We start from the raw sequence: 24,279 nt of genomic DNA, 5'->3' as shown, positions 1-24,279 counted from the left end.
ATTCCGGACAACATAAAATAAGTCCCTCAATGTCCAAATTCTGACCAATGAGTGAGACGCCTGTGTGTTGTGGGCAGCGCAAGCTTGCTTGCTTCCGTGAACATACCCATAGAACTTGGGGAAAGGAAACTTTAGCGGAGCAGCACACATGAATCATAACTAACTAGCTAAATACATTTATAGAATAGCGACATAAAATAAAAGGTATGTTTTTCACTGCCACAGCGAATCGACGTGGCTTTTCAAGACCGCATGCAATAATTTCACATGTGGAAATGTTTGCTTAACGTGCCAACTACTACTAGTAGCTAGCTGACTTTGCTAGCTAATAATGATTCAATGCACCACTAGCTAGCCACTTACTGTAAAGCAGGCGTCGAGTGTCACGTTTATTAACAGTTTTAGCTAGCTATAAATTTAACAAACGTATTTTTGCACCCATGGAATGTCATTCATTGAGCAGTGCTCTATAGCTACATATATTGTTTAGCTAGCAGCAGTTGCTACCATAGAAATCCTCATTGTTTTGTTGGTGGCCCAGCCACCTACAGTAGTATGCACATCTTGCTTTAATAGGGCCCTGAGTTTTTCCAGGCCAGGATAAACCCAGAGCCCAGACCCTTGCTTTATCTCATAGCATGCTTCATTTGTTATCTAAACCAGCACCATGGGTTTTATGCTGTCTAAATCTATGGACCAGAACTTCAAGAAGCAGCAGGAGTTCATGCTGCACAACGCACGGCTCCAGGTGAGATGCTTATACATAGCCTACCAAAGATTCCAATGAATTTCCCCATGTGAGAGGGTGGGATAATACACTTGTACAGATTATACACAGGAGTCTGAATCATCTCTACTGACATGCCGGTCATACGTACCAGTAAAAAATGTAACATTACAATTATGGTCATTATTCAGAGAATATTTACATTATCTAAGATGTTAAGTCATCCTATGTATGTTTTCTACTTCTGGGAGGCAGTGCCGCCGCACATAGCAGTAAATACAGCCAAAAAAATAGCCTATGATCCTACACGTGTTGTAAATAAGAATTTGTTCTTAACGGACTTTCTCGTAGGTAAATAAAGGTAATTTAAAAATGTACTTGTCAATTAGACCAGTGGTTCCCAAAATGGGGGCTTGGGTGTCTCCCCCTACCCCTCCCTCCTGAAGTTTGAGAACCCCTGAATTAGACTACCTCACCATATCTCACCAGTTGGAAGCCAAGGGGATGATTTTAGTTACCGTTATGTAGGCCGATGAATTGAGAAACATTTGATATGCATGGGGCCTATAAGAAGTGTGGTTCCAGGGCTTTTCAAAATAAGGTCATTATATAAAATGTCTGATTACATTCCCATGGCCTCAACATTAGACTTACCTGAAATGGGCATAGCAGTTTATAATCAATTTAATGTTTGATGTGTTATTAAGTTAATTGATTTGACGTCATAGGCTACTCAACCAATTTTACCACTGATTGCCCCCTATTGCAGTGGCTCTCAAACCTCTCCTCGGGGCCCCCAGAAGATTCACAATTTTGTTGTAGCCCTGAACTAGCTCACCTGATTCACTTACACACTACCCAAACGCGTCGCGAGCGCTGCAAAATACATTTACACACACATGTTATTCAATCATTGCACCCACACTGCTCGTGTCTGCATTGCCAAGCAACTAGAAGTCCATCGCAATGCAAGTCCTGCCTTTCCCAGCTCCTCATTGGCTTTTAGAAGCATATACCCACGTGCCATCTCCTCATTGGTTATACCCATGTGGGTGATTGAAAGATGAACTGAGGTCAGTCGGTTGTGGTAATACACCTTGTTAGGAAAGTTGGATGCCAATGGCCATAAAGTCCAAAGAATTAAAAGCTTAGGAAGGAGAGAGAACTCGAAATGACTCGGATGACAGTTTTGTGTGTGGATTAATTGTCAGAGTAGAGGACCTTGTGCATTTCAGGTAAAATAACAACTCAATGTTTAGTTTCCAGGACAAATTGGCTAGCAACCGCAAGCTAGCTAAATAGGACAAATTAGCTAGCAACTGCAAGCTAGCTAAATTGCCCTAAATGTTTAAAGCTTTTTGACCTGTCCCCAAATTAATATAATTGGTTCAGAGTTTGTTTTGATATTTCAACTTGCGTGTCGTGAACGCGTTTGGTGTGGGGTGGACAAAATCAATATGCGTCCAGTTTGGGCATGGTGTTAGTCAAGGGCTTGACGTTTAGTTGACAAGTTGAATCAGCTGTGCTAGCTTTAAAATTGATCAAATGCATGGAACAGGTGCGGGTCCCCAGGAGAAGTTTGAGAACCACTGCCTTATTGATGTTAGAAAAGTGTAAATGGCTCAAAGTGCTTACACCCCTGGTCTGTTATGTCTATCACGAATGCAAAAGCCATTACAAAGGTTCGTATATAAACCTATACAATTTGTGGACATTATATATTTCTGTATCTTGGAGGGAAGGTATAGATGTTTCAGGTGTGCCTGCCTACCCAGTGGGTAAAACTGGGCAAAACTGGTTGAAATGACGTCATTACAACGGTTGTAATGGCATCTTCTCAACCAGTTTTGCCAGGTTTCTGGTTGTAAAGATGTATTTTAAACGAGTTTTGCCCACTGAGTAGCACACATTTTATTTGTGCTCAGTAGTTTCCCCTAGATTCTAGAATATCACAGCAACCGCAGTCTCTAAGATGAAGTGAGGTGCTTCCATCCTCTCGGGGCTAGTTTAAGCAGGTTGTAAAACAACGATTTTATTGCAATCGTTAGAGGTGGCTTTTTGCAACAAGTTAAAAAGCTTTTTCCCTCCATTTTGTGGAAGAATACATTTAGCATTTTTGCCTGTGAGGCCATCAGCACCTATGATCAATTGTTTGTAGCAGAACAATGTCATTATCAGACAAGTGCCCATAGGTGGTGACAAACTTCGTTGTAAAAATACATACTGTAAAACACGCCATTGTGTTATGTGCCTAATGCAACTTTTTAATATATTTTTTTTACATTCTTAAAGGTAATGTGAGGACACAATCACCTAGAAATAGAACATTACTGTACTGTAGCCATCTCCTTGTCGATGTAAATTACTATCTGACACTTGGTAATGAATGGAATCGACCTGGCAATTTTAAAAGGATAGCTGGTGTATCTAGCATATGTCTTCTCCCTCTCTCCTGCATTAAGATGTCAAACCTACGTCACTGCTCATTGTAGTGGAATCTCAAAAACGTTTTATGTTATTGTCCATGATTTAATTATTAAATGGTCAGTTTTTATGGTGCGTCGTGCATGATTGAAGGCTATGACATTTTTATTCATCATTATCAAAATATGGGAAAAATAGCCCTCAAATTATAGGGGTGTGTGTGTGGCCTGATGTTATGAGGAAGGTGGAACAGCATTGAATCTAGATGATTATTGCTCATAATTTAGTATTTGAAGACAGTCATTCACACCCCCCACTGTCTGGTCTTTCAGAAAGCTCAAATTGTTTCCCTGCGTATGACGATACGTGAGATGATAAAACCTTATCACCATCAAAAAGTTATCTCCTAACTAGGCTCAACACACTAAAAATAAAAGTTGCTTTAGAAACTTGTCTTGATTATTTGAGATGGTCTCTATTGTTTGCGTTTGGTTTAATGCTCAGTCAAGAACATCCCTCCACACGGCCTTTAGGAAATGTCAGTGAACTTCCTCCACAGATTAATAACCACTTTGTCACCTCCATACTCCTCCTCCCTCGACTTCCCCACGCCTCCTGACTTCCCCTGCTTCCCGATCCCTAACCCCCTATCTGACTATTCAGAACAGATTATATTTGAGCATGACTTTGCATTAAAGCTTGAGTTGGTCAAGGTTCTTCATAGGCCTATGTCTTGGCTGCAGGGATTCGGTATAGCCCCATGCAATCAAAGTCCTACAAAACATTGGCCTAATGCCTTACTCAGACATCAATGTGGTATACACGAGAAGAAATCTTTCCTATCTGCCCGAATGCACTGGTGACCCCCTTTTGCGCTCTGAGGTATATAAACAGTTAAATGGGCCCACTACTTACGTGGACCTAATAAAAATACATTACACACTGCCGGAAATAAGCCTTTAAAATAGACTATACTTTATCTTAACTGTACATCTTTCCTCTGTGGTGTTTACATTTTTTAGTGGGGAGGGTGGTTCTGCTTCCTTAGCCATCTCCAGTTTGATGATGCAACGTTGTTGGTGGCAAAACATGCTGAAATCGATGTCTGGTGGCCATACAATCTAAAGTGTCAAGCCCATTTAAATGACTGCAGATGAGAATTCCAAACCTGCCTGATGGTTAACCCTGGTGTCCTGGAAAAATGTCCTACCTGGCCCCATTCCATCATGGCCACCTAGTCATCCCCCTCATTTCCAGTTGCTGTATCACTCACCTCTCCACCAGATAGCTGATGTGTGGTGAGCATTCTGGCACAAAAATGGTCGCCGGGCAGCACATTGGTGGTGAGTTTCAACCTATGTAAAGCGCTAGGAGTACCTCAGTTGGTAGAAAAGCGCTATATAAATCCAATCAACTATTATTAGGATACCATTTGGGACACCTTCACTGGATTACTTTTCACTTTCTACTCTGTGACCTGGCCCAGTGAGAGGCCTCCTGACTGGATGGAGGAGGTGATCTATTCGCGCTGGAACTACCAACGAGCTCCACCCTTCTCACGTCACAACACCTCCATCTCCCTCCATGCTCTATTCAGCAGCACTCCGTTAATGGCGTTAATGACACTCGGGCAATCAGGCAGACATGATACTTCCAGCTTCTTGAGGACACAATGGCTTTCATGATTGATTGGTCATGTAACTTCTTCACAATGGGTTGTGTGACTCTAACATCAATTGAGTAATGACTAATGAGTCTCAAATTGAGCCAACCAGTCTCACTCTACCTCTGGTCATTCAGATCACCACATGAGAAAGAGTGGACGAAACGTCTGTTTGCAGAAATGTAAAGCTCTATGTTTTTATGAAATTCCATTTGAAATCTTGGAATCTAACAATTGTCTGGACTAGATTAAGCCTAGTCCTACACTAAAAATAACTTTCAATGGCGATCGCCGTTGAGCTTGTTTTTTAACCATTCCTAAATGTTCAGACAATGTCAGTGATATTTTTTGTTGTCATTATATGTCCTTTACCATGTTGTCTAGTGCTCTGTCAATTCTGGCCCACTTACCGTTCCAATATTCAATGTTGCCACAAATCACAAAAAATATATAAATTGCCATAAATCATCAACATGACATACTATAATTGATGTCCTTTTTACAGTTGGGTCCGAAATTGACACCCTTGATAGAAATGAGCAAAACTGTATAACATAAAAATTCTAATACAGAGCTTTATTGTATGCTCAAATGTTTTACAATTCTATTTTATGCTAATACAATTGGTCAGAGAAAGAGATTTTGTTAAAGTAATATATAATGTATAACCCCTGTTTTCAATGCATTTCAATGCCTCACCACGTGAGGATAACGGCACAGCCTTTTTCTAAAATGTTTTATGACATGGGAGTCATTCCACCTCAAAAAGAACAAGAGGATTTTGACACCCACCATCTGATTGTTCTGAAATTGTTTCTGTAGTTAGAAACAGATAAGATTAGCATTCCTGAAACATTATTTTGTTGACATATTATTTGATCTTTGAGAAAATAAGCTAATAGACTCCACCCAAATTGGCCATTTGTAATTTATAGGATACATATAATCTTTCCTTGACGTTCTTCCAAGATGGCGTAGCAGTAAGTCGTCCTGTCTCGTCGTGTCCCATGTATATATCGTATATTTTTCGTTTTTTACATATTTTTCTTCGCATATCTCTTCAAAAACATTTTGCTAAACCTAAGCTTCCAAATACTCTCCTGCAACCCGCCTCACCCAATGTAGCTATTTTTCCTAAAGTATTTATATTTACTTCGGAACCGGAACCCCTCAACTGAAGCTAGCCAGCTAACCACCAGCTATGCTAGCTGTCTTCAGCTAACCGGTCATCAGCTAAGCTAACCTTTAGCTCGGAAAGCTCTCGCCAGCTCGAACAACGCGACTCTAACCAGAGCATAACGGACCTATTTATTTTTCATCCCCGGATTCCCACCGCAAACGGAACATTTTTCAGCTGGATCTTCACAACTAGCTATCTAGCTAAACCGCAACCCCGGATGATTACTCCTGGCTAGCGCTTCCACCCACTTAGCGTGAAGCTAGCCCGGCCAGCGCACCTGTACTACCACCGTAGCATACTCCTGGGCTACAAATACCCGGGCCCACGACCGGTCTATCGATGTCACCGCATGAAGAGGAATAAACAGACTCACCCCATCGCGACGTCCCCCAAAGGCTAACTCTCTAGCCCTCGCTATCTCCCTGCTTGCTAATTCGGCCTGCTAACTGCTAGCTTGTCTAGCCCCGGTCCGCTAACTGCTACCTTGTTTAGCCCGGGCCTACGAACTGTTAGCTTGTTAGCACAGGCCTGCTAACCGTCTGAATCGCCGCGTCCCAAACACGCACCGGACCCATACTCACTTTCTATCTCTTTTTGATTTTTAATCTGTTTATACCTTTCCGGAAACCTGCCTCACCCAATGTGACACGGAATCGCTATTATTTTTAATTTTTAGAACACACTCAAGAACCTCCAGAAGCCAACCAGCTAACTAGCTACAAGCTATTTAGTCATTGTTAACTTTTTTTCAACCTGGATAACACTCGCCAGTCCAGCTCCCCTGCCCCATCCACCGCTGCCCCCTGGACACTGATCTCTTGGCTACATAGCTGATGCACGCTGGACTGTCCATTAATCACGGTACTCCATTCTGCTTGTTTATGTTTTATCTGTCGGCCCCGTTGCCTAGTCAACGCCATTTTACCTGCTGTTGTTGTGCTAGCTGATTAGCTGTTGTCTCACCTACTGTTTTAGCTAGCTTTCCCAATTCAACACCTGTGATTACTGTATGCCTCGCTGTATGTCTCTCTCAAATGTCAATATGCCTTGTATACTGTTGCTCAGGTTAGTTATCATTGTTTTAGTTCACAATGGAGCCCCTAGTTCTACTCTTCATACCCCTGATACCTCCTTTGTCCCACCTCCCACACATGCGGTGACCTCACCCATTACAACCAGCATGTCCAGAGATACAACCTCTCTCATCATCACCCAGTGCCTGGGCTTACCTCCGCTGTACCCGCACCCCACCATACCCCTGTCTGCGCATTATGCCCTGAATATATTCTACCATGCCCAGAAACCTGCTCCTCTTATTCTCTGTCCCCAACGCTCTAGGCGACCAGTTTTGATAGCCTTTAGCCGCACCCTCTTACTACTCCTTCTCTGTTCCGCGGGTGATGTGGAGGTAAACCCAGGCCCTGCATGTCCCCAGGCACCCTCATTTGTTGACTTCTGTGATCGTAAAAGCCTTGGTTTCATGCATGTCAACATCAGAAGCCTCCTCCCTAAGTTTGTTTTACTCACTGCTCTAGCACACTCTGCTAACCCTGATGTCCTTGCTGTGTCTGAATCCTGGCTCAGGAAGGCCACCAAAAATTCAGAGATTTCCATACCCAACTATAACATCTTCCGTCAAGATAGATCTGCCAAAGGGGGAGGAGTTAGCCTGCAAAGTAATGTCATACTTTCCAGGTCCATACCCAAACAGTTCGAACTACTAATTTTGAAAATTACTCTCTCCAGAAATAAGTCTCTCACTGTTGCCGCCTGCTACCGACCCCCCCTCAGCTCCCAGCTGTGCCCTGGACACCATTTGTGAATTGATCGCCCCCCATCTAGCCTCAGAGTTTGTTCTGTTAGGTGACCTAAACTGGGATATGCTTAACACCCCGCCAGTCCTACAATCTAAGCTAGATGCCCTCAATCTCACACAAATCATCAAGGAACCCACCAGGTACAACCCTAACTCTGTAAACAAGGGCACCCTCATAGACGTCATCCTGACCAACTGGCCCTCCAAATATACCTCCGCTGTCTTCAACCAGGATCTCAGCGATCACTGCCTCATTGCCTGTATCCGCTACGGAGCCGCAGTCAAACGACCACCCCTCATCACGGTCAAACGCTCCCTAAAACACTTCTGTGAGCAGGCCTTTCTAATCGACCTGGCCCGGGTATCCTGGAAGGACATTGACCTCATCCCGTCAGTTGAGGATGCCTGGTCATTCTTTAAAAGTAACTTCCTCACCATTTTAGATAAGCATGCTCCGTTCAAAAATGCAGAACTAAGAACAGATACAGTCCTTGGTTCACCCCAGACCTGACTGCCCTCGACCAGCACAAAAACATCCTGTGGCGGACTGCAATAGCATCGAATAGTCCCCGTGATATGCAACTGTTCAGGGAAGTCCGGAACCAATACACGCAGTCAGTCAGGAAAGCTAAGGCCAGCTTCTTCAGGCAGAAGTTTGCATCCTGTAGCTCCAACTCCAAAAAGTTCTGGGACACTGTGAAGTCCATGGAGAACAAGAGCACCTCCTCCCAGCTGCCCACTGCACTGAGGCTAGGTAACACGGTCACCACCGATAAATCCATGATTATCGAAAACTTCAATAAGCATTTCTCAACGGCTGGCCATGCCTTCCGCCTGGCTACTCCAACCTCGGCCAACAGCTCCTCCCCCGGCAGCTCCTCGCCCAAGCCTCTCCAAGTTCTCCTTTACCCAAATCCAGATAGCAGATGTTCTGAAAGAGCTGCAAAACCTGGACCCGTACAAATCAGCTGGGCTTGACAATCTGGACCCCTATTTCTGAAACTATCCGCCGCCATTGTCGCAACCCCTATTACCAGCCTGTTCAACCTCTCTTTCATATCGTCTGAGATCCCCAAGGATTGAAAGCTGCCGCAGTCATCCCCCTCTTCAAAGGGGGAGACACCCTGGACCCAAACTGTTACAGACCTATATCCATCCTGCCCTGCCTATCTAAGGTCTTCGAAAGCCAAGTCAACAAACAGGTCACTGACCATCTCGAATCCCACCGTACCTTCTCCGCTGTGCAATCTGGCTTCCGAGCCGGTCACGGGTGCACCTCAGCCACACTCAAGGTACTAAACGATATCATAACCGCCATCGATAAAAGACAGTACTGTGCAGCCGTCTTCATCGACCTTGCCAAGGCTTTCGACTCTGTCAATCACCATATTCTCATCGGCAGACTCAGTAGCCTCGGTTTTCTAATGACTGCCTTGCCTGGTTCACCAACTACTTTGCAGACAGAGTTCAGTGTGTCAAATCGGAGGGCATGCTGTCCGGTCCTCTGGCAGTCTCTATGGGGTGCCACAGGGTTCAATTCTCGGGCCGACTCTTTTCTCTGTGTATATCAATGATGTTGCTCTTGCTGCGGGCGATTCCCTGATCCACCTCTACGCAGACGACACCATTCTATATACTTTCGGCCCGTCATTGGACACTGTGCTATCTAACCTCCAAACAAGCTTCAATGCCATACAACACTCCTTCCGTGGCCTCCAACTGCTCTTAAACGCTAGTAAAACCAAATGCATGCTTTTCAACCGATCGCTGCCTGCACCCGCATGCCCGACTAGCATCACCACCCTGGATGGTTCCGACCTTGAATATGTGGACATCTATAAGTACCTAGGTGTCTGGCTAGACTGCAAACTCTCCTTCCAGACTCATATCAAACATCTCCAATCAAAAATCAAATCAAGAGTCGGCTTTCTATTCCGCAACAACAAGCCTCCTTCACTCACGCCGCCAAGCTTACCCTAGTAAAACTGACTATCCTACCAATCCTCGACTTCGGCGATGTCATCTACAAAATGGCTTCCAACACTCTACTCAGCAAACTGGATGCAGTATATCACAGTGCCATCCGTTTTGTCACTAAAGCACCTTATACCACCCACCACTGCGACTTGTATGCTCTAGTCGGCTGGCCCTCGCTACATATTCGTCGCCAGACCCACTGGCTCCAGGTCATCTACAAGTCCATGCTAGGTAAAGCTCCGCCTTATCTCAGTTCACTGGTCACGATGGCAACACCCATCCGTAGCACGCGCTCCAGCAGGTGTATCTCACTGATCATCCCTAAAGCCAACACCTCATTTGGCCGCCTTTCGTTCCAGTACTCTGCTGCCTGTGACTGGAACGAATTGCAAAAATCGCTGAAGTTGGAGACTTTTATCTCCCTCACCAACTTCAAACATCAGCTATCTGAGCAGCTAACCGATCGCTGCAGCTGTACATAGTCTATTGGTAAATAGCCCACCCATTTTCACCTACCTCATCCCCATACTGTTTTTATTTATTTACTTTTCTGCTCTTTTGCACACCAATATCTCTACCTGTACATGACCATCTGATCATTTATCACTCCAGTGTTAATCTGCAAAATTGTAACTATTCGTCTACCTCCTCATGCCTTTTGCACACATTGTATATAGACTCCCCCTTTGTTTTCTACTGTGTTATTGACTTATTAATTGTTTATTCCATGTGTAACTCTGTGTTGTCTGCTCACACTGCTATGCTTTATCTTGGCCAGGTCGCAGTTGTAAATGAGAACTTGTTCTCAACTAGCCTACCTGGTTAAATAAAGGTGAAATAAAAAAAATAAAAATAAATATAGTACCTAACATCTGATTTGGACCATAATTCTTCCTAACAATGAGTAAGACATGAGGAATCCAATAACATTTTAAAAAGCTACCCACTGATCCCCCCCCACACCCCACCCCAACAACCAGTGTACAGTATCAGTTCTCTGTCTGACAAGTAGTATGGAGCTGCTGCTTGGAGTATTGCTTCAACCTTTTGTAATGTACTCCCTGTGAATCTGGTGATGTTTTTTTCCCCCACTGTTCAGAGAAATTAGCCATTGAAGTTGATTTCATTATTTACCATACATTTGTGTGAAAGTACCAAGTTTTGCCCTCTAGATGCCGCTGTTCCTGATATTTCTTTCCATTTTGCTGGTCTCTTGTGTTTTAAATAGATCACAACATTTTATTTAACCAATAGCTTTTGTTAATAGTGAAAATAAATTGTGCTGTCAACCTCACAATTCAAGCTAGTCCTCCATGATAGCAATTCAGTTTTCCGTTTAATTTGCCTCCAGGAAACAGACCCTCTGTGTGTGTGTGTGTGTGTGTGTGTGTGGTTTATTCCCTTTAAAAAAAGTTATGGATTGCCTCCCGAGTGGCGCAGCGGTCTAATGCATTGCATCACAGTGTTGCAGCATCACTACAGCCTGGGGTTAGGGGAGGGTTTGGCCGGGAGGGCTTTACTTGGCTCATCGTGCTCTAGCGACTCCTTGTGTCATGCCGGTGCGCCTGCAGGCTGACCTCGGCCGTCAGTTGAGTGGTGTTTCCTCCGACACATTGGTGCGGCTGGCTTCCGGGTTAAGCGAGAGGGTTTTAAGAAGCACGGCTTGGGCGGGTCAGGTTTTGGAGGACGCATAACTCAACCTTCGCCTCTCCCAAGCCCATTGGGGAGTTGCAGCAATGAGACGATTGTAATCATGAAATTGGGGAGAAAAAGGGGGTATAAAATAAAACATGACCAGATTCACAGGATATACATTACCAAGGATGAAGGAGCAATATTCAAAACCACATATTTATACTACTTGTCAAACAGAGAACTGAGACTGTGTACTGGTTGTTGGGGTGTGGATGGCTTTTGACCATTTTATTGGATACTCATTGTTAGGAAGAATGATGGTCCAAATCGAATGTTAAGTACTATATTTATTGAAGATCATATGAATCATATTAATTAAAATGGCCAATTTCGGTGTAATCAATTAGCTTAATTTAGAGATCAAATACAATTTCAATAAAATAATGTTTCAGGAATGCTAATCTTATCTGTTTCTAACTACAGACACTATCTGAGATGGTTGGTGTCATGGCTTGTTGAAATGAGATGGAACTACCCATAGAGAACACATTGGGAGGGATCTTTATTCTTAGCAACCAGTCATACTTTGGGCTGTAATTTTTGCTTTCTGCTGCTGGAAAACATCCTTTTACGTCATAATTTTGCCTGCTCAGTTCTGCTGCTTAACAAAACGTATTTCTTACTGAGTGTAATGTCATAATAATGCCAGTTTTTCCCACTCTTAGCTCTGACAAAGTGTGTTTCTGACCTTCCTGCCCGACCCCAGATGGAGAGACAGATCCTGATGCAGAATCAGATGAGAGAGAGACAGATGGCCATGCAGATAGCCTGGTCCAGGGAGTTCCTCAAATACTATGGCACCTTCTTCAGCCTGGCCGCACTAGGCCTCACCATCGGGTGGGTTCTCCGTAGTGTTAACTAGGCCAGTAGGCCTACAACATGTTTGTTCACATTAAGTCTGTTCTTCAATAGTTATAGATAGGACACGGATGAGGCCATTTCGATTCATAAATATTTGTATTAAGCATGACATGTATTTTTTTTGTTAATGTATTATTTCTTCAAATGAAGTGTTAACAGATTATTAGCCCAGAATTTTTTTAGTGTTATAACATACAGCCTGGAAGAACTTTTGGTTCATGATATCAGAGTGACGGTAGATGGCAGATATGTTCTTTGTCCAGCATCCCGAATCAGATCCTTTTTGTTGATTTGTCGGCATATCTCCCAGGGCAATTTAACTGATTCCAGAGGTTGACCCAAAACACTGCCCCATCTTTGCAAAAAGAACATCTAGGAGGAGGTGGCGAGGTATTTCTAGCCCCTAGGCAACTTTGCAGTGGACTTCCAGTCCGACTCAGGAGGTGCACACATCATCCACCGCTTCCGAGTATATTACGCTCTAATAGTCTCTGGATAATAAAGTTAACGCGCTCAGGGCGAGGATTTCCTTCTAGAGAGACATCAGGGATTGTAACATACTCTGTTTCACAGAAACATGGCTCTCTCAGGATGTACTGTCTGAGTCAGTACAGCCAGCTGGGTTCTCAGTTAATCGTGCAGACAGGAATAAATATCTCTCTGGAAAGAAGGGCGGGGGTGTATGTTTCATGATTAACTACTCAGTGTTATTGTGATAACATACCGTAAGTCATGTCCTTTTGTTCACCCAACCTACTGTAGAATACCTCAATCAAATGCTGACCATATCACCTCCCAAGAGGTTTGGTTATAGTCACAGCCGTGTATATTTCCCCTCAAGCCGATACAACGATGACCTTCGAACTTCACTGGACTTTATGCAAACTGGAAACCACAAATTCTGAGGCTGCATTTATTGTAACTGGGGATTTTAAACAAAGCAAATTTGAGGAAAATGCTACCGAAGTTCTATCAACATTTGACTGTAGTACTTGCGCTGCTAAAACATTGGACCACTGCTACTCCATCTTCCGGGATGCCTACAAGGCGCTCCCCCCGGCAAATCTGATTACGACTCCATTTTGCTCCTCCCTTCCTTATAGGCATAAACTCAAACCGGAAGTGCCTGTGCTAAGGACTGTTCAACACTGGTCTGACCAATCGGAATCCATGCTTGATGATTGTTTTGATCACGCGGACTGAGAAATGTTCCGGGTAGCCTCAGAGAATAATATTGATGAATACACTGATACGGTGACTGATATCATTAGGAAGTGTATAGGAGATGTTGTACCCACTGTGACTATTAAATTCTAACCGAATCAATAAACTGTGGAAAGATGGCAGCATTCGAGCAAAACAAAGCGTGAACCACCGCATTTAACCACGGCAAGGTGACTGGGAACATGGCCGAATACAAACAGTAGTTATTCCCCTCCGTAAGGCAATCAAAACAGGCAAAATGTCAGTGTGGAGTCGCAATTCAACGGCTCAGACACGAGACGTATGTGGCAGAGTCTACAGACAATCATAGACTACGAAGGGAAAACCAGCCACACCGGACACTGACGTCTTGCTTCCAGACAAGCTAAACACCTTCGCCCGCTTTGAGGATAACAGAATGCCACCGAGACGGCCCGCTGCCAAGGACTGTGGGCTCTCTTTCTCCGTGGCTGACGTGAGTGAGACATTTAAGTTTGTTAACCCTCGCAAGGCTGTCGGCCCAGACGGCATCCCTAGCCGCTTCCTCAGAGCATGCGCAGACCAGCTGGCTGGAGTGTTTACAGACATCATCTCTCCCTATCCTAGTCTGCTGTCCCCAAATGCTTCAAGATGGCCACCATTGTTCCTGTATCCAAGAAAGCAGGTAACTGATTAAAATGAATATCGCCCCGTAGCACTCACTTTTGTCATCATGAAGTGCTGTTTAGGGTATCTATCGTCAGCTATGCTAGTGATGACAGTGATAATGATCAAAATATACAGTTGGAGTCATTAACTCGTTTTTCAACAACTCCACAAATTTCGTGTTCACAAACTATAGCTTTGGCAAGTCGGTTTGGACATCTACTTTATGCATGACACAAGTAATTTTTCCAACAATTGTTTAGAGATTATTTCACTGTATCACAATTCCAGTGGGTCAGAAGTTTACATACACTAAGTTGACTGTGCCTTTTAAACAGCTTGGAAAATGATGTCATGGCTTTAGAAGCTTCTGATACGCTAAGTGACATCATTTGAGTCAATTGGAGGTGTACCTGTGAATGTATTTAAAGGCCTACCTTCAAACTCAGTGCCTCTTTGCTTGACATAATGGGAAAATCAAAAGACATCTGCCAAGACCTCAGAAACAAATTGTAGACCTCCACAAGTCTGGTTCGTCTTTGGGAGCAATTTCCAAGCGCCTGAAGGTACCACGTTCATATGTACGAACAATAGTTTGCAAGTATAAACTCCATGGGACCACTCAGCCATCATACCGCTCAGGAAGGAGACGTGTTCTTTCTCCTAGAGATGAACGTAAAAAGGTGCGAAGAGTGCAAATCAATCCCAGAACAACAGCGAAGGACCTTGTGAAGATAATGGAGGAAACAGGTACAAAAGTATCTATATCCACAGTAAAATGAGTCCTATATCAACGCTCAGCAAGGAAGAAGCCACTGCTCCAAAACCGCTATGAAAAAGCCAGACTACGGTTTGCAACTGCATATGAGGACAAAGATCATACTTTTTGGAGAAATGTCCTCTGGTCTGATGAAACAAAAATTGAACTGTTGGCCACAATGACCATTGTTATGTTTGGAGGAAAAAGGGGAGGCTTGCAAGCCGAAGAACACCATCCCAACCGTGAAGCATGGGGGTGGCAGCATCATGTTATGGGGGTGCTTTGCTGCAGGAAACAAAATAGATAGCATCATGAGGAAGAAAATTATGTGGATATATTGAAGCAACATCTCAAGACCTCAATCAGGAAGTTGAAGCTTGGTCGCAAATGGGTCTTCCAAATAGACAATGACCACTAGCATACTTCAAAAGTTTTGGCAAAATGGCATAAGGGCAACAAAGTCAAGGTATTGGAGTGGCCATCACAAAGCCCTGACCTCAATCCTATTGACAATTTGTGGACAGAACTGAACAAGCGTGTGCGAGCAAGGAGGCCTACAAACCTGACTCAGTTACACCAGCTCTGTCAGGAGGAATGGGCCAAAATTCACCTAACTTATTGTGGGAAGGTTGTGGAAAGCTACCCAAAACATTTGACCCAAGTTAAACAATTTAAAGGCAACGCTACCAAATACTATTTGAGTGTATGTAAACTTCTGACCCACTGGGAATGTGAATTAAGAAATAAAAGCTGACATAAATCACTCTACTATTAGTCTGACATTTCACATTCTTAAAATAAAGTGGTGATCCTAACTGACCTAAGACAGGGAATTTTTACTAGGATTAAATGTCAGGAATTGTGAAACTGAGTTCAAATGTGTTTGGCTAAGGTGTATGTGAACTTCCGACTTCAACTCTACAAGCCCTTAACCTACAATACAGATCAAATAATTCAAGGCCAATTTAACCAGCATGGCTACCACAGCATTCTGCAGCGACATGTCATCCCAAGTGGTTTGTGCTTGATGGGACTATCTTTTGTTTTTCAACAGGACAATGACCCAACACACCTCCAGACTGTGTAAGGGCTATTTGTCCAAGAAGGAGAGTGATGGAGTGCTGCATCAGATGACCTGGCCTCCACAATCCCCTGACCTCAACTAAATTGAGATGGTTTGGGATAAGTCGGACCGCAGAGTGAAGGAAAAGTAGCCAACAAGTGCTCAGCATATGTGGGAACTCGTTCAAGACTGTTGGAAATGCATTCCAGGTGAAGCTGGTTGAGAGAATGCCAGGAGTGTGCAAGAAGTTCATCAAGGCAAAGGGTGGCTATTTGAAGAATCTTACCCTCCCTAAATGCTTGAAGAAAAAAAGTGACCCTCCCCTGTACCCAAAATAATAATAAAAACATAGTGGATGGCCGAGAGCAAGAGATGTAGTGCAACAGAACCAGTTACAACTGAAGTATCTGATTATCAATACATTTGCGAAAAAGCCATTTGTTTTTTTAACATGGCGGCCACATATAATCCAGTAGGCCTATATGCGCTTGTAACTGTTAACTATCCTTTTTTAAATAATCGATTTTATTCCATGATATTGTTGTGTTGCGTGTAATAAGGGCATGGGAATATAAGAGCATCTGCTAGGCTAAATTAACAAACTAGGCATGCATAGCTCACCGCATGATCCTCAAACCAAAGACTGTCCAAACTTGTGTTTCTAAAAGTGAATTCAAAAAGGCACTGTATAGCCTAGTAAGGCATTTTTCATTTAATTCCAAGTAATCATTTTGTAAAATGTATTTTAATACAGTCTAAATGTGAAATGTATAGGGATGCTGTTGTGTTGTCGAAATGCTGGGCGTTCCTTCTAGCCTGTAGTGCAGGGGTGTCAAACTCATTCCACGAGGGCTGGTTGTCTGCGGGGTCCCCCCCCCCACTTAAGACTTATACAACCAGGTGAGGGGAGTTCCTTACTAATTAATGACCTAGTGGAGCGAAAATCGAATCAAATCAAATTTTATTTGTCACATACACATGGTTAGCAGATGTTAATGCGAGTGTAGCGAAATGCTTGTGCTTCTAGTTCCGACAATGCAGTAATAACGAACAAGTAATCTAACTAACAATTCCAAAAAACTACTGTCTTATACACAGTGTAAGGGGATAAAGAATATGTACATAAGGATATATGAATGAGTGATGGTACAGAGCAGCATAGGCAAGATACAGTAGATGATATCGAGTACAGTATATACATATGAGATGAGTATGTAAACCAACTGGCATAGTTAAAGTGGCTAGTGATACATGTATTACATAAGGATGCAGTCGATGATATAGAGTACAGTATCTACGTATGCATATGAGATGAATAATGTAGGGTAAGTAACATTATATAAGGTAGCATTGTTTAAAGTGGCTAGTGATATATTTACATCATTTCCCATTAATAATGGCTGGAGTAGAGTCAGTGTCATTGACAGTGTGTTGGCAGTAGCCACTCAATGTTAGTGGTGGCTGTTTAACAGTCTGATGGCCTTGAGATAGAAGCTGTTTTTCAGTCTCTCGGTCCCAGCTTTGATGCACCTGTACTGACCTCGCCTTCTGGATGACAGCGGGGTGAACAGGCAGTGGCTCGGGTGGTTGATGTCCTTGATGATCTTTTTGGCCTTCCTGTAGCATCGGGTGGTGTAGGTGTCCTGGAGGGCAGGTAGTTTGCCCCCGGTGATGCGTTGTGCAGACCTCACTACCCTCTGGAGAGCCTTACGGTTGAGGGCGGTGCAGTTGCCATACCAGGCGGTGATACAGCCCGCCAGGATGCTCTCGATTGTGCATCTGTAGAAGTTTGTGAGTGCTTTTGGTGACAAGCCGAATTTCTTCAGCCTCCTGAGGTTGAAGAGGCGCTGCTGCGCCTTCTTCACGATGCTGTCTGTGTGAGTGGACCAATTCAGTTTGTCTGTGATGTGTATGCCGAGGAACTTAAAACTTGCTACCCTCTCCACTACTGTTCCATCGATGTGGATGGGGGGTGTTCCCTCTGCTGTTTCCTGAAGTCCACAATCATCTCCTTAGTTTTGTTGACGTTGAGTGTGAGGTTATTTTCCTGACACCACACTCCGAGGGCCCTCACCTCCTCCCTGTAGGCCGTCTCGTCGTTGTTGGTAATCAAGCCTACCACTGTTGTGTCGTCCGCAAACTTGATGATTGAGTTGGAGGCGTGCGTGGCCACGCAGTCGTGGGTGAACAGGGAGTACAGGAGAAGGCTCAGAACGCACCCTTGTGGGGCCCCAGTGTTGAGGATCAGCGGGGAGGAGATGTTGTTGCCTACCCTCACCACCTGGGGGCAGCCCGTCAGGAAGTCCAGTACCCAGTTGCACAGGGCGGGGTCGAGACCCAGGGTCTCGAGCTTGATGACGAGCTTGGAGGGTACTATGGTGTTGAATGCCGAGCTGTAGTCGATGAACAGCATTCTCACATAGGTATTCCTCTTGTCCAGATGGGTTAGGGCAGTGTGCAGTGTGGTTGAGATTGCATCGTCTGTGGACCTATTTGGGCGGTAAGCAAATTGGAGTGGGTCTAGGATGTCAGGTAGGGTGGAGGTGATATGGTCCTTGACTAGTCTCTCAAAGCACTTCATGATGACGGATGTGAGTGCTACGGGCGGTAGTCGTTTAGCTCAGTTACCTTAGCTTTCTTGGGAACAGGAACAATGGTGGCCCTCTTGAAGCATGTGGGAACAGCAGACTGGTATAGGGATTGATTGAATATGTCCGTAAACACACCGGCCAGCTGGTCTGCGCATGCTCTGAGGGCGTGGCTGGGGATGCCGTCTGGGCCTGCAGCCTTGCGAGGGTTAACACGTTTAAATGTCTTACTCACCTCGGCTGCAGTGAAGGAGAGACCGCATGTTTTCGTTGCAGGCCGTGTCAGTGGCACTGTATTGTCCTCAAGCGGGCAAAAAAGTTATTTAGTCTGCCTGGGAGCAAGACATCCTGGTCCGTGACTGGGCTGGATTTCTTCCTGTAGTCCGTGATTGACTGTAGACCCTGCCACATGCCTCTTGTGTCTGAGCAGTTGAATTGAGATTCTACTTTGTCTCTGTACTGGCGCTTAGCTTGTTTGATAGCCTTGCGGAGGGAATAGCTGCACTGTTTGTATTCAGTCATGTTACCAGACACCTTGCCCTGATTAAAAGCAGTGGTTCGTGCCTTCAGTTTCACACGAATGCTGCCATCAATCCACGGTTTCTGGTTAGGGAATGTTTTAATCGTTGCTATGGGAACGACATCTTCAACGCACGTTCTAATGAACTCGCACACCGAATCAGCGTATTCGTCAATGTTGTTGTCTGACGCAATGCGAAACATCTCCCAGTCCACGTGATGGAAGCAGTCTTGGAGTGTGGAGTCAGCTTGGTCGGACCAGCGTTGGACAGACCTCAGCGTGGGAGCCTCCTTGTTTTAGTTTCTGTCTGTAGGCAGGGATCAACAAAATGGAGTCGTGGTCAGCTTTTCCGAAAGGGGGGCGGGGCAGGGCCTTATATGCGTCGCGGAAGTTAGAGTAACAATGATCCAGGGTCTTTCCACCCCTGGTTGCGCAATCGATATGCTGATAAAATTTAGGGAGTCTTGTTTTCAGATTAGCCTTGTTAAAATCCCCAGTTACAATGAATGCAGCCTCCGGATAAATCGTTTCCAGTTTGCAGAGAGTTAAATAAAGTTCGTTCAGAGCCATCGATGTGTCTGCTTGGGGGGATATATACGGCTGTGATTATAATCGAAGAGAATTCTCTTGGTAGATAATGCGGTCTACATTTGATTGTGAGGAATTCTAAATCAGGTGAACAGAAGGATTTGAGTTCCTGTATGTTTCTTTCATCACACCATGTCACGTTGGCCATAAGGCATACGCCCCCGCCCCTCTTCTTACCAGAAAGATGTTTGTTTCTGTCGGCGCGATGCGTGGAGAAACCCGCTGGCTGCACCGCTTCGGATAGCGTCTCTCCAGTGAGCCATGTTTCCGTGAAGCAGAGAACGTTACAGTCTCTGATGTCCCTCTGGAATGCTACCCTTGCTCGGATTTCATCAACCTTGTTGTCAAGAGACTGGGCATTGGCAAGAAGAATGCTAGGGAGTGGTGCACGGTGTGCCCGTCTCCGGAGTCTGACCAGAAGACCGCTTCGCTTCCCTCTTTTTCTGAGTCGTTTTTTTGGGTCGCTGCATGGAATCCACTCCGTTGTCCTGTTTGTAAGGCAGAACACAGGATCCGTGTAGCGAAAAACATATTCTTGGTCGTACTGATGGTGAGTTGACGCTGATCTTATATTCAGTAGTTCTTCTCGACTGTATGTAATGAAACCTAAGATGACCTGGGGTACTAGTGTAAGAAATAACACGTAAAAAAAACAAAAAACTGCATAGTTTCCTAGGAACGCGAAGCGAGGCGGCCATCTCTGTCGGCGCCGGAAGTAACAGATACTCTGTGGAATGAGTTTGACATGTGCTGTAGTGTCACAAATTCTTCACATTTTCTTAAATGGCAGGCAATAGCCGCGAAAAAAAAATAATAATAATATACCCTAAATAATTTGGCTACCTGGCTTGCTCCTGACTGATTTAGAGTGTAGTATGTTGTTTAATAGTCTGTTGAAATGTTGAACATCAATTGAGTGACACAATCACACATTACTTCCAAAGCAAAGTGCATTTTTTGTCTTCTCGGCTATAGAAGGTTGCTGCGCAGCCTTAATGTCAAATCAAAGATGTCCCATATGCATCGGAGTCTGGCATTTTGCAGCTTGCTTCTAGCATAAAGCATTGCGTACTAAGGTGTTATAGATCACGTTATATAATCAGGTCCATAAATGTTTTTTCTACATCTTAAGCTAACAAGGGTTAGGCCTATGCTTTTAGCCATTTTCTTGAACAAAAGCCACAATACCCTCACAATTCGAAAGAAATAGGCTCCAACACAAAGACTTATTGTTGTTTCAGCACACGTGCGCTGTCCAGCTTCGCGGCTACCGCTCCATAGTAATGTAAGTTACTCAACTATTGCTTATTGCGAGGTCAGTAACTGATAAATAGCTTCATTATGGGCAATGAAACATTTGTTTTTATTCAAATCAATTATAGCAGTAGCAAGCTTACCTCCGGTCCTCCTCATTTTCGGCCTCTCAAACTGAACAGGACATCAGTAGGCCTAGTCCGCAGGCACAGGTATTGCATTTCTGGGACAAATACAAAATTATTTTTGGGGGACACGTTTGACTAGCCTGCTGAAGTGCCACCGTACACAGCACAGCCATTGGTTAGGAAGCACAAAAGGGTTTACATCAGCAAGAGCAGGGCAGGCCAGGGCTTATAATTGGGTTAGCCTATTCATTGCAGTGTGTAATGTAATGTAGCCTAGTTTTATATACACCATCCCAGCAGCACAAAAACTTGAAGGAACTACATTATCTTAGAAATATAACTTTGCCATGTGCTTCTCCAAACATGCTCTTCGTATAGCCTAGGCCTATTGTACAGGCTATGGATCATTTGATTGAGATCACACTAGGCGCACTTGATATTGCGTGCCCAGTAGAGAATTAGGGATGGGGGGCAGCATCGGGCACACATCGAGATATAATAAGCAACTAATTCTCAAACACTGAGCAATATGACATTTAATCTATTACAAATTAAATTACCCTCTGGACTAAATAAATTATACTAAACCCTCCCCCATTTTCCTCCGGGTAACAATTGGGTAAATTTCGACCGCTCCCAAACTGCCATTGGTAATAAGAACAGTGACTGTGTTCCCAGAAACATGTATGGAGCCAGCACATGGAGACTTGCACGATGTGATGAAGTCCAGACTGACTTGATACTGATGTCTCTGAATGGAGAGAGACCTGGCACTCGGCATAAACATTTTACTAGACACAACTTTTACTTGTATCGTCTTCTTTTATTATTGAATTGAATGGTATCAGTCAAAATGGGGAGGGAGAAACCCTGTGTATTCTGCACCAGGATCATGGAACTCCTGTTGTATATGGGACACCACCCAGGAAGGTATGACCACTGACATGTTGGCCAAGGTAGCCCCATTACCACCAGACAAAATGACAATAAGCACTGTATCGGCTGGGAATGACAATGAAAGGTGCACATTGTTATATTAGCATGACACTGCTTCTATGGTGTGATATAAAAGGTTGCTTATTCCACATGAACCTGTTACATTTTGAAAGTTATCAAAAAAACACAGTTTAGAATATCTAGGTAAGTTCAGCAATTGCATTCTTCTCGTATTACTCTGTAGGCTACTGACCAATTCAAAGTTTTCTCCGGCATCTCACCATGCATCTAGCCTGTAGTTATTGAACTCAACCCGCAGGAGGTATATTTGTTTTGATTGAGTGGGGGGAAACAGCTGTGGGCAAGGTTCTGACAGATGGGTGTCTTAGTGGTGGAAAGGACACACCCACATCAAACCACACCCCTAAGCCAACTCACGTTTGGCTTCTGTCATGGCCTGCCAGCATTTCTTGAGGAGCAAGCCAAAAAACAGCCCAGCGGGTGCAGTTCCCTTTTAATTGTTAGTTTATCTCTGTGACAGTCTAATGTTCCACTATCTCCCACTCTTGCAGTGCCATTAAGAAGAAGAAGCCTGTTCTCTTTGCCCCTGTCGTGCCTCTCAGTTTTGTCCTGGCCTATCAGATGGACATGGCGTATGGAACGCTAATCTACCGAATGAGGGGTAAGTACTTCTCACAATCACATCTGTTAGTGATTTCACCGAGACAGGGTTGTCAATCCCCTAATTTCAGGATAAAAAAATCACCTTAAGAAGAAAAAGACAGATCTTGCTTTGATTTGTGTGACTTCTCTCTGTCAAACTTCAAACATTCTGGGACATTGGTTATTGGGTTCCATGCTCATTAGGTATGGAGAAAGCCATGTGGATACCCTGGGCTGCTTTTAAAGTCACTTCAGAAAGCTTCACAAAAATACTTGGTTTTGATTTTCTTTCAGCCAACCAGAAACCTTCCAAGGCATATCCACCCTCAGATAAATTGAAAGATACATTAAATGTGGGAAAACAAAATTGTTGCTGTAGTCAGTTACTACAGTATAGGGTAGATGTGATTTCAACAATACCCACAGCAGACCACCACAGTTTGATATCAGTATCTTGGATGAAAGCAATAACCTCATTTCTGTGATCTGAAAAGAAAAGGAACAATAAAGTATTCTTTGCTTGCTTGATGTCACTTCCTGCCTGTGTGGGTCCCCAGGAGAGGCGGAGAGCATCATGGTCTCAGAACACGAACGATTGGACCTTCCACACGGTGTGCCCAACTTCGAGAGCATTGAGAAGGCAAGAAGAGCCAAGACCGCCCTCGGCTCCCTCTTTGAGAAATGACACTGTCATGATGGGTGTGTTGTCCAGTGTCACACCCCTCTGATCTCCACCCCTGGAAGTGAGTGAGTGATGCTCCTCGGTCCCCAAGATCAACGTTCATCAGGTCTTCACATGCTATCGAAATGATCGGAAACTCTGTAAATACAAGTACCTAGTTAGATATTTTAGCGTTTCTGATCATTCTGATAGCACATGAATGCGAAATTACACAGCCAGCCATGCACACAGGGCACTTATTGGGCTGACCTAGGAATGACTGTTGTGATCAAAATCTGCCTTGTTTTAGAATTATCTACACCAGTGGTGTTCAGATATATAGTTAATGGAAAATGGGTTTGTTTCATTTTAGCCTTAGAATTTGTGGCCACATTAAAATAGACTTCAAATGCCTAAGATGAATGGTAAGCAGTCACTACTCAGCCCTGCACTACTGTCAAAAGTTGGTAAACGTTGTATAAAAAAAATGAATTGCCATTGTAAAAGAAGTCGACTGCTGATGATACTACTAATAAAATATTATTGTCTGTACGCAGGACCATGTGGATATTTCTCATGACAAAGTTTACTTTCTGGAATAGAAAAAAATCATATCAATTTCCACTATCACAGTACCGGTCATCATTTACTGCAGATGAAGATTTGATTGGAAGCAGTCTCGAGTGTATAGCTCTGAGCTGTTTCCAAACACCAAATCTGAACAGTGACATTTCACTGTAATTCTGCTACACGAAAGGATTTATACCCAGAATACGTATTAAAAAAACATGAATTCATTATTTATTATGTATCTAAAGTGTCTGGAATCCTTTTCTACACATTCTTTGTGTGTGAGAGAGCATGCACACGTGGCTAGGGAAGTAGGGGTTCTGAGCATGTTGCAGCACCCCCAGATGAATCAGAATT

At 43.9% G+C, this 24,279-nt stretch overlaps 1 protein-coding gene across 1 annotated transcript; it reads left to right on the top strand.

The window, feature by feature from the left end:
* The first annotated feature begins 47 nt into the window (after positions 1-47).
* Positions 48-23,904, top strand: plgrkt (plasminogen receptor, C-terminal lysine transmembrane protein). The gene is made up of 5 exons (XM_024381134.2): positions 48-204; positions 664-748; positions 12,189-12,319; positions 22,601-22,710; positions 23,249-23,904. Exons 2-5 carry the CDS (start codon positions 668-670, stop codon positions 23,374-23,376), a joined length of 450 nt encoding a protein of 149 aa, XP_024236902.1. The 5' UTR covers positions 48-204; positions 664-667; the 3' UTR covers positions 23,377-23,904.
* The last annotated feature ends 375 nt before the right edge of the window (positions 23,905-24,279 follow it).

The sequence above is a fragment of the Oncorhynchus tshawytscha genome, linkage group LG20, assembly GCF_018296145.1.
Source record: "Oncorhynchus tshawytscha isolate Ot180627B linkage group LG20, Otsh_v2.0, whole genome shotgun sequence".
NCBI classification, from domain to species: Eukaryota; Metazoa; Chordata; class Actinopteri; order Salmoniformes; family Salmonidae; genus Oncorhynchus; species Oncorhynchus tshawytscha.
The sequence above is the reverse complement of the archived record's forward strand: the minus strand, read 5'-3'. Positions and strand labels throughout refer to the sequence as shown.

What these genes read in the sequence shown, in the direction of transcription:
- plgrkt (XM_024381134.2), top strand. Translation starts at nt 668, where the DNA reads ATGGGTTTTATGCTGTCTAAATCTATGGACCAGAACTTCAAGAAGCAG. An exon ending in GCACTAGGCCTCACCATCGG is followed by an intron (nt 12,320 to 22,600) that starts GTGGGTTCTCCG and finishes CCACTCTTGCAG; the next exon opens with TGCCATTAAGAAGAAGAAGC. An exon ending in GCTAATCTACCGAATGAGGG is followed by an intron (nt 22,711 to 23,248) that starts GTAAGTACTTCT and finishes GTGGGTCCCCAG; the next exon opens with GAGAGGCGGAGAGCATCATG.